Here is a 10,498-nt window from a genome sequence, read left to right on the forward strand (position 1 = left end):
TTTTCTGTTCGCTAAAATTGTTTGTACAGAATTCATTATGGCGATTTTTAAAAATTGTACATGTTTGCTTTACGGGCTAAATAACGCAGTCACATTTTCACAGTTAAAGTCTTACAAAAAAGGGAAACTTTGTAACATACCTCAGAAAAATGTTGTCCTGCGTAAGGCACAGAAAAATATTTTACAAACGCACACACACACTAATTATTTAAAGATATTTACGCTCGCATTGAACCACACCCAACTACTTGTTTCCACTGGACGTAAAAAACTGAAAACAAAAAGTTTGTTTGGTTACGGGTGATAGTATTGTAGTGGACAATACTGGCATCTACCGGGCTGATTCATAAGTTATGACTTACTTCTCTGATCAGTGCTGCTGTGCGTGCTGAAATTTGGAACTCCATCAATGAGCAACGAAACGCCAGGACAATCACGAGCACACCAGAGTCGTGCACTCGTCCAGTGTTACATGTCCCGTAGGAGGTGACGTAATTCCTTCGTGCGCATGCGCAAAAGGACCGAGGCAGGCATGCAGGCAGCACGTTTCGTGCACAGATCCATTGTGAACACTACAGCGTTTCCGTATCGCCGCAATCGAAAAAATAAAAACAGACGTCCATGACAGATGCAAACAAAGCGACGAGTGTAACTCTGGTAGCTGCCACTGGTAAAAGTATATAAAAAGGAACTTTTAACTCTACAAAATAAATAAATGTTCTGTAGAAAACTGGGTGTGCACGTGCACCTGTGCTCTTTAATACCAGCCACTACTGCAGCTGTGTAAAATTCACCAACAGATTACAAATAGCTAGTGATTCTTACTCCACTGCAGGAACTTCACAACATGTGCAGTGCGTTTCAGTTTTGTTCGTCTTACATAGGGGGTACCAGTTGACTTCATGCTTGAATGTATTTCATTTGATTTTCTTTCTTATAGTGATAAATAATTTTGCTTTTTCAGTGAAAATATAAAACATTAGTGTAACTAAATTTATTATGTTTGTATGTAAGTACTTGGCATTTACCATCAGTTATTGGGAAATCATGGAATTTAATAGCAGTATTAAATAATCTTTTCATCAAACATTTCAGTACCATTTTCAAGTAAATTGTCTTTCTGGAAGCAATGAACCTTTAGTTTTGTTTTTGCTATGTGTTGTGAATTATCTCGAACAGTGTTATGATTGGAGGATGGTGGTCTTTGACTGATGTGAATTTTCGATAAAGGATAATAAAAAGCAGTTAATATCAATCATTATCAAAATACTTTATTGTCATCATTAAACATTTAGAGCAACGTTTTTACAAAATTTGAACAGTATTTTCGAGCCCAACAAATTCAAGTGTTTTTATGTTTGTGCAATTCAAAGTTTGAGCTAGCTGGGATGTTTGGGTTGTAACAAACTATGGAACTATGGACATCAATGTATGTTTAGAAGAAAACTGCTTTGAGAGTAAAAAAGTGCACCTAATTCAAAATAGATACAAGCATTTGAAGCAACAAACCCAGAATTATTATTTTACACTGTTATAAAATATTTCCTTATTTTGCTGTTGTTATGAAGTTATCCTGATGTCTGTTTTCTTTTTCACAATGTGCAGACGAATACAGAGTGGGTAATACTTCGTCGTTATGTCTTGCATATTGTGCAACGGCTGAGGGAGGTAACACAAGTGTTCTTCGTCTCCTCCGTGAAACTTCTTTGTCTCCGAGCCGCGAGTCTCTCTTTGTTGTATCCTCACACAGACACGACAGTTCCTCGTGCCCAACAGTATGCTATAATAAACGCTTTGTTCCAGGAAGATTTGTCAAAATTTGTCACAATGACATTGGGAGACAAAGTGAAAAAGTTTCTGGTGAGAAACTACACTTTGACCCTATTAACACAAAATCATGGTTTGTGTACAGTGCTTGTCTACACAAATGTTTGGAAATGGTCAAAAATTGCATTTTCGGTGCTCTTTTAAAGCAAATATTGGAAAAAATGTATCAACACTTTAACTCCTTTAATGCTTAAACAGAAATGTTGAAAGTGCAAAAGTTTGGTGTGATGTTCCGAATGATGGATAACTGTTGAAAGGAATATTGGAAACAAAGCAAAGCCCACTTGAATCCTGGAGCAATGTTGCATGTCATTACTCTGGCAGTTGACTGTGAACTAGACAGTCACAGTGTATATTCTGGGAGCTTACCACTACAGCAAGTCAAATACCCGGAAAAGTGGAACTTGGATTTTCATGTGTGGGGAAACATGGCGGATGTTGACAATTGGCAGCTTGGCTAGTTGGTTTTTCTCGCCTAAGCATCCAGTTAGTGTTTGATTACATGCCCTCATTTTGCATCGTCCTTGGAGAGTACTGCCTACTCCTGCCTTAGGAAACGATGGCTTGCCCTCATTCTCACTTCCATACACTATTTATTGTATTATTTATTTTATTTTCCAACTATGTCGTAAACACATTTTTTCTTTTAAAAATTTCTCATATTATGTGTGGAAGTTATGTCTGGCAAACCAGTTGTTCAGATGATTCTACTGCTCATCATTTAGTTAAGAATAAATTGTAATGTTGAATGTTCTTTGAGCTTGGAGATTATTTTGTTTTTTGAAAAGTAGTTTGTTTGATCAAGTGAAAGTATGTATCTTATTCAGTAGGAAATAGTTAGAAACAAGGATCTACTGCATTTAAGTAAGTGGAACTGGACTGTGTAAAATGATGTTAGTGAAGTAGTAACAGTTTAATCTAACTTATATTTCTTTTCAGGGTTCATTGTCAGCTTCTGAAAATCTTTACACGTGGTAGAGAAAACTTTGCTGAGGAAGAATGTGCTTGCGGGTGTCTGGGTAGCACGTGATTGTCAGTCAGTATATTGGATTTATTGTGATACAAGAATGTGATAGATAAAATTATTTTCTTCCATGTGGTGGTGAGCAAAGTTGGTTTTAAACTTGTGAAACCAGTTGAAAATTATCACATATGTTTTATTTTATTGGATGTCTTTGCAATTCTTGCAAAGGAGTCAAGTTGTTATTTTTCTGCATTTGCTTGAAATATCCTAGTTTTATGCTAAATCATCTTATTCTTAAACATTTTAATGTATTTTATCCTAGACTATATAATTCCTTTTAGTACTGTGTGACTCAAGTGAGATAAAAATATTTTATATCCACAAGCCCTTTTTAGTCAAATACTCAATCTACATTTCATTAAAATTGATTAATCCATGTATGCATCTTTTTTATAATATTTCTCGAATTGTTTTGCTGTGCAGCTTGTTTAATATTTTGTAGCAAACATTCATAAATTAGGACATTTCTTTCGTTGTATAGGTGTGTGGAAGCCCTGCATTTCTTGATCTAAAATTTTTTAAGATATAGAAGTGTAATAATACAATGCTTCATTGTGATAAAACCCCAAATACTACTTACATATATAATGTTTTAATTTATTTCTGTCTGTCAGTGGGGGTAATAGTTTCTTATTCTCTATTTAGTCATGTAGATGCAGCAAATTAATGTTATTACTATTGTAGGAATCATTTTATTTGACTGCTGTCGATAAAAATTCTGTAGTATCAAGTAAATACAAACACTTAAAGATCTCCTGCCAATAACATCCAATTGGTTTTTGGAAATAATAATGTAGGGCTCTAACCAAATGCTTATATATAGTTTTATTCTATTATTTACTCTATTTTTAATTTTTTTTGCAATAAAAAGACTTTGTAGAAGAGTACACAAGTACTAATGACTATTATAATTTATGTTTACAGTAGTAGGATGGCTTTGAATAGAGTGAGAACTACTTTTATTTTGTAAACAGTATTATGTTCATAAGAACATTAAAGTGTATTTATAATTTGGTGTATTATTTGCTCCAAACAGGCTAAAAAGCAGACAATATTTGTGTATGAATACAGTATTTAACCTGTTTAATTATTTATGTTTGCTCTTGTTATAAGGATTGTTAAAAGAATGTGTGGTATTTCCTAGTATTAATGCATTTCAGGACAGTATGAGCCTATATAGTTCTAGTAAACAATGTTTGTTCTCTTTATTAGCTATCCTTTTAACATTTATTTTAAAGCTTTATTTTAGTAGTGAACTATTGGTATTGCTCAATACTTGTCAAAATAAAAGTGACTGTGTATTGTATTACCAACTGTTATGTATTGTAATGTCATCTGTAATGTACATTTTACATTCTGGATATGTTCCTTTTACAACAGCAATTTTCCATGACAATGCTCGAATAATTTTTTTTAGCTATTCCATACATGTTTGCTTTTAACAGATTATAGATAAAATTTGAAGAAATTATACCTACCAACTTTTGGAAGGAATTATTGAAATACACATGTCTAACACTTAAAAGTTTCACTTATGCTCACTCGATACACGTGCAAGTTGTTTGTGAGGAATTATTCTCTGTGGAGATGTGTGGTTAAGTGGTGGTGTGCATATGTGCTTCAATATGTCTTAACAAGAAACCTAAGTTATTTTTAGGTCATTGGAAAGTGAAAAGTTATGAATCCAGCCATCTTGAAAAAATCTTTACACATAAATTGTCATGATGTTAAATCCAATAAAAGTTGAACATGCCTTGTGCAATGTGACTTCCCAACCACTACAGTCATAAAACAAAAGTTAACATTGCATCAAATTAAGTTAAACTTTCATTGACTTTTTTTAGAATTATTTTCATGTCATCTATGGAAGTATCTTAGTAAATAGTAGGATGCCTCAACTTATTTAGGTTGCTGTTATATTTTGGTCAATGATAAACAGAGTAATTGGGGCGGGAATTTGCGCATCATATGATTGTCACCACGAACAGACGACAGAGAAAATAGGTTGTTTTTTCAGCTTGTTTATTTAATGTACCTAAGGAGTTGCAATGTTTCAGCATCTTTGCTGTTATGTGCAGTGTGCTGTCAGGCCAATGTAATGTGCTGCATGTCTGAAATCCTACCAATTGACTTCAAGGTGCTTGCTACACTGCAACTGTGATGTGTTTCAGGTGTAGCTTTCATTAGAATTCAGACAATAATTTGTTGCCTTCGACCGATGTAATTCCTTTTGTGTGCATGGAGAATTGCTAATGTCCCAGGCATTGTATCATTGCCACTATACTAAGACTTTTGAAGGCTTTATGCACCAAAATTGTGCATCCTAGGATGTTTAAACAAGAGACGTGTATTTATTCATAAGGTAAATGTCTCAATTAAACAGCATCAAATAGCCATAAAATCAGGAGCACAAATTTTGTTTCCAAAAGAGGGCCTATTCACTTATATTATGATGAAGGAAAGGCAATATCAATATTGTTAGGTTTGTTAAGGTTGTGAAGAACTCAATAGCATAAAAGATTTCTTGGGGGGGGGGGGGGAGAGAGAGGGAGGTATTATTTTGCACTTCTGTTTAGTTAATTTCATTTTCCAAAAGTTGGTAGGAGTGTTTTATTATTCATTCTGTAGAAAAAACTTGACATTATTTGCCATTTTGTCGTGTTAAATGATAAAAAGAATGTTAATCCTAGTAAACTGTAAAATTAAATCTGTGTAACTGTAAATGACAACACTTAAGTGCTTTATTGACACATTTAATTTAATAATGTGTTACTATGAGACCTAAATTGTATGTTAACCTAACTACATTATAAATTAAGTGTATATTATTTTCTGAAGCATCTGTTTAAACAATTATTAATTTTGGTTTGTAGTACAATATAAATGGTTTATAAACTGTTGGTCTGTAAGTACTCTTGCAAATTTTTTTACGAAATTACTAGAAAAATATTTTTGCTTTACAAAATATAAATCAGTCTTCATTTTTAAATTTAATTTTTTAGTGTTATCATAGTGATTGTTATAGTATTCTAAAATGTTTTCAAGTATTTACAATTGGGCCATATGTTTAACACCATTCAATAGAAATGACAAATAATCATTAATAAAATTAATTTTGTGAATTCAGTGACAAATCTTTGTTAAGAAATATTTTTCAGACTGTACTTTGTGACTAAAAGCTATTATAAGTTACTTTAATTTATTTGAGCTTTTAAAATTTGTGCACTTAATACTCCATACTTAGACTAATTGTATTTTTTTTTAATTTGTACTAGCATAGCTACATATTAAATTTATTTACAGACTATCAGTACAAATTAGTTTTAATTTCTTGTTAAGTATTATAGAATATTTCTTTAAGTAATTACCATCCAAATTATATGAAAATGTCTAAAAAGTGATACTTCTTTATATATATGAAGTTTGTTCTAAAAAAAAATTCAGGTTTGTAAATGTGAGAAGGTAAAAAAATACCTTTCAATAGGTATTAATGCCTCTAAAATGTTTGTTTATTTTTAAACATGTGAAGGAGCTATTTTACCTTTTTTATCATGTTTACTACTTAATTACTTTTAAAATTTATATTAATACCATTTGTTATTCTTTTTGTAAGCAATTAAATGTAATGTTATGTTTAAAAAAACATTAAATAAATAATACTTTATACTGTTAATTTTGTAAAATTAAATGTTATTGTTTCTCCTTGGATCCACAATAACTATTTTCACTTTGAATGTTTTGTTTTCAAATCATTAAAATATAATTTTTTTTAGCTTAAGGCAGTGGCTACGATGAACAGAGCATCTAAGTAGTAATGCTGCATGTTTATGTTTTCATTGCTAAGAAACGGAAATGCTAGAGGTTGGCTAGGACCTCCCTGAGTGGCCATAGGAGTAGTGTCACTTTGCTGTTCCGCTGCTCAGGATTTTGGCATCAGCTGCTTTCAAGATACCATCTATAGTGCATCACTCGCTCAAAAAAAAAAGTAACAATTTATAGAAAATTATTGAGTATTGATGTTAGAAGTACAGTCAAGACCAGTTCCAAATACTTGAAAATGATTTTTTTAATGACACCAAAATACTTGGCTGAAATATTATGGAGTTTTTGGTAATTAACAATCAGCATTTATTATGGCTTTTAACTTTTAGTATAACTTTCCAAAGTTCTCTAAATTAAGGCATTTTGTGTAAAACAATTTTCCTCATTTCTGTAATATATGTTTTATAGTTTTATTGGCATACATTTTATTTTGGTTTTAATAAAACAGTTTAATATACAGAATGATCTTAGTTCGACCAATCTACTTTGTGACTTGATTATTTACTAAAATATTTTTAGGAAAATGTCTGCACCACTTTTTTGTGGAACATGTTTTGGACTAGGCCTGTGCAAATACCAACTTACGAAGCGAATATAAAATTTAATGTTTAAAACATTTGCTAAGTCAAATCAAATTGCGAATATTTTTGTCAGCAAGGCATATTACATTTATTTTTATAAAATTATATTTGAACGTGTGTAATAATTATAAAACCAATAATTGGGCCATATGTTTAACACCATTCAATAGTAATGACAAATAATCATTAATTAAATAAATTTTGTGAATTCTTTAAAGCAGGCCTAAGTGCCACCTTTTAATTTTTTTTAAGGAACCCACTTTATTTATGAAACCATTATTATTATTATATACATAATTATTAGTTTCATTCTATAAAAAATTTGTTATTAACAATACGTAGGCATTTTCAAACGTCACATGAATTACTAGAAAATATCATAAAATCTGTTGTAAAGTTTATATCATTTGTAATATAAAAAAAGCTACCCCATTATTTAAATAAATACTAAAATATAAGAAAAAAATACCAGATAAAACATTTTCTTGTTACCTAAAGGTGTTACTCTAGAATGTGTAGAAAATTAAAATATGTTTTCTCTGAAATATACATTAGAGAATGTTTGACAGAGATTTAAATGTAAAATGTACCTTCAAAAAACTGAAAATTGCTGGAAAATGTAAAAAAAATCATTAACGTAAAAATAGGTTTCCTAATTTTAATGTCGCTGATCACACCAACCAAGCAATTCTTTACTTTAGTTATGATCATCTACACTATGAAATTGAAAAGTAAAAATTTGAATAAAAAAAATTGGCTTATAACTGATAAGCAGAGATTCTTAGGCATCCAGTGTTTTAAAGCTTTGCAAAAAATACAAAGCTTTACATCAGTCGCGAAGCTTTGCATTTGAAGCTTCCAATAAAACTAATAGCAAATTTTCTGGTGAAGTCAAATAGAATATTAAAAAGAGCTTCAAATTTGATTCACTTAGTCAAAGCTTCATACAGGCCTGTTCTGGACACCATGAAACACCCTTGGTACAAGCAGGGTGTCTACTGACCCTGGAAAACCTGGAAAAATCAGGGAATCTTGTAATCAGGGAATAATCAGGGAAAAATTAGGGATTTTTTTAAAAATCAGGGAATTTTTGTTTGGTAGGTTGTAGTTAACAATATGTTTTTTTATTGATCATTTTGCATTGACGTAGCATCAAGTGTATATCCCCTCCCGTTTTTATTTTTGAATGGCAAATAACGAACAGTTCCCACGTCCATTTTCTTTTATTTACCATTGGATTCGGAAGTGGCATCAAATCACGTGATACAAACTGGTTCAAGCTGGTTTGTTATCGTGCTGACGTGACGTGCTGCGGCATGTGCTTCCCGCACTCTGACCAAGTTGTTTCAGCTTACTTAACATCAATGTTCTTGGGGCATACCACGTCTCAGTGTTTACTGCAAGCATTTTTGGGAGCGCTCTCCTGTGTTGACATTCGAAATATTCTGCAGGTATCTATGGATGGCCCCAACGTAAACTGGGCATTTTTGTTAGCTTTGAAAATACACATCACAGACACTTTTCGTGAAGATTCGCCATCATTGCTAGAAATTGGTAGCTGTGGGCTTCATACGGTCCATGGTGCTTTCAAAACTGGATTTTCTGCTACACAATGGGACATTGTTAGTTTTTAGAGGCACTGTTACTATTTGTTTAAGCATGTACCTACAAGGAGGGCAGATTACATTATAATAACTGGATCAGAGCTTTTTCCCAAGAAATTTTGTGCAATCAGATGGTTAGAAAATACTGCAGTTGCTGAGCATGCCATGAAAACGTTACCCCATCTAAATAAATTTATTTGTGAAGTTTCTATTTTATCTGTCTCTTTCAATGTAGTGAAAAGTGCTTTGAAGATAATCTTCTAGAAGTAAAATTGACATTCTTCCACTCTTTGGCATCAGAGCTGGAATTGTTTCTTACAATGTTCCAAAGTGAAGCACCCATGGCATCTTTTCTCTATGATTCACTGGTAGACAGTTTATTAGCTTTGGCAGGAAAGTTTGTGAAACCAGAGGTACTGAAGAGCTTTAGGTAGAAACACAATGTATCTCGATTGGATGTAGATAACCAGGAAAGTCTATTTACTGCTAACAATATCAAGTTGGGTTATGCAGTACGCCATGCCATCAAGAAAGAGAAAGTACCAGAAAAGTCTGTCCTGTAACTGAAAAATGATGTTAGGACTTGTCTAAAGGTTATGGTAAAAAAACTTCGAGACAAAAGTCCCCTGAAGTACAAACTTACCATGGGAATTTCCTGCTTTTGTCCATCTGTGGCTTTAAATTCGGGTGTGAGGAAACAGCGTGTGAAGTACAGTTTAGAATGTTGTCTTCGAAACAGGTGGCTATCAGGACAAGAAGCTGATAACATTGAGCGATCATATGAGTTGGTATGTTCCTCGCAAGATTCTGAAGCACTGTTCTCGTCTTTTTCTCGAGAAGACAGGCACCTTGATCACTTGTGGATGCTCATTCTTAAGGCACATACAGTAGCTTCCAAAACAGGCCTTCTAAAGTTTGTGAGGCTGATGTTGGTACTTTCTCATGGAAATGCATAATTGGAAAGAGGATTTTCAGTGAACTCTAATCTGCTGACTGAAAACTTGCAGGAAGAAACACTGATTGCAGAAATACAAGTGTACGACTTTGTTGAACGTTCTGGAGGTGTAGAGCATGTTGATATCACCAAGTCCATGTTACAGTATGTAAGAAATACTAGTTGTAGGCATAAGGAAGCCCTGCAAACAAAACAAAATGGAAGTTACAGACAAGAAGAAGGCAGAAAAAAGAATAGTTGAAGAAGAGATCAAGGCATTGCAGTTAAAGAAGGCTCGAGTGTTGGATTTGGCTCATTCTGAAGCAAGTGCAATAGACGCAAAAGTTGAGTCACTGCGAAATTGATGGAAGCTTCCTTTTACTAATGTTTTTGCAAAAGTAAGTGTGTGAAATATTTGTAGCAGCATGTTTTATTTGCCATCAATTGAGACACTTTGACCACGTCTGGAAGAAGGTAATTTTTTTACTAATTTAAGTGAGTTGAAATACTTACTTTGAAACCCGTCAATGTACTGCTATGCAGTTTTTTCAGTTAAGTGGAATGTCGTAATTGTGTTAAAGAAAACCTGGAAAAATTAAGTTTTAGACCTGGAAAACCTGGAAAAATCAGGGAATTTCATTTACTAGATCTGGTAGACACCCTGTACAAGTATTCAAAATTCACAGGCACTAAATTGGATTGGGAA

The 10,498-nt window shown here is 32.8% G+C and overlaps 1 protein-coding gene across 1 annotated transcript in view; it reads left to right on the forward strand.

Moving 5' to 3' along the window:
- Positions 1 to 6,524, forward strand: part of LOC134529601 (ceramide kinase) — a 49,316-nt gene extending 42,792 nt beyond the window's left edge. Inside the window, exon 8 of the mRNA XM_063363870.1 lies at positions 2,767 to 6,524. Coding sequence (XP_063219940.1) covers positions 2,767 to 2,857 — 91 coding nt within the window. The 3' untranslated portion in view covers positions 2,858 to 6,524. The remainder of the gene's footprint in view (positions 1 to 2,766) is intronic.
- Positions 6,525 to 10,498: the final 3,974 nt, after the last annotated feature.

Source organism: Bacillus rossius, chromosome 2 (assembly GCF_032445375.1).
Source record: "Bacillus rossius redtenbacheri isolate Brsri chromosome 2, Brsri_v3, whole genome shotgun sequence".
Lineage (NCBI taxonomy): Eukaryota > Metazoa > Arthropoda > Insecta > Phasmatodea > Bacillidae > Bacillus > Bacillus rossius.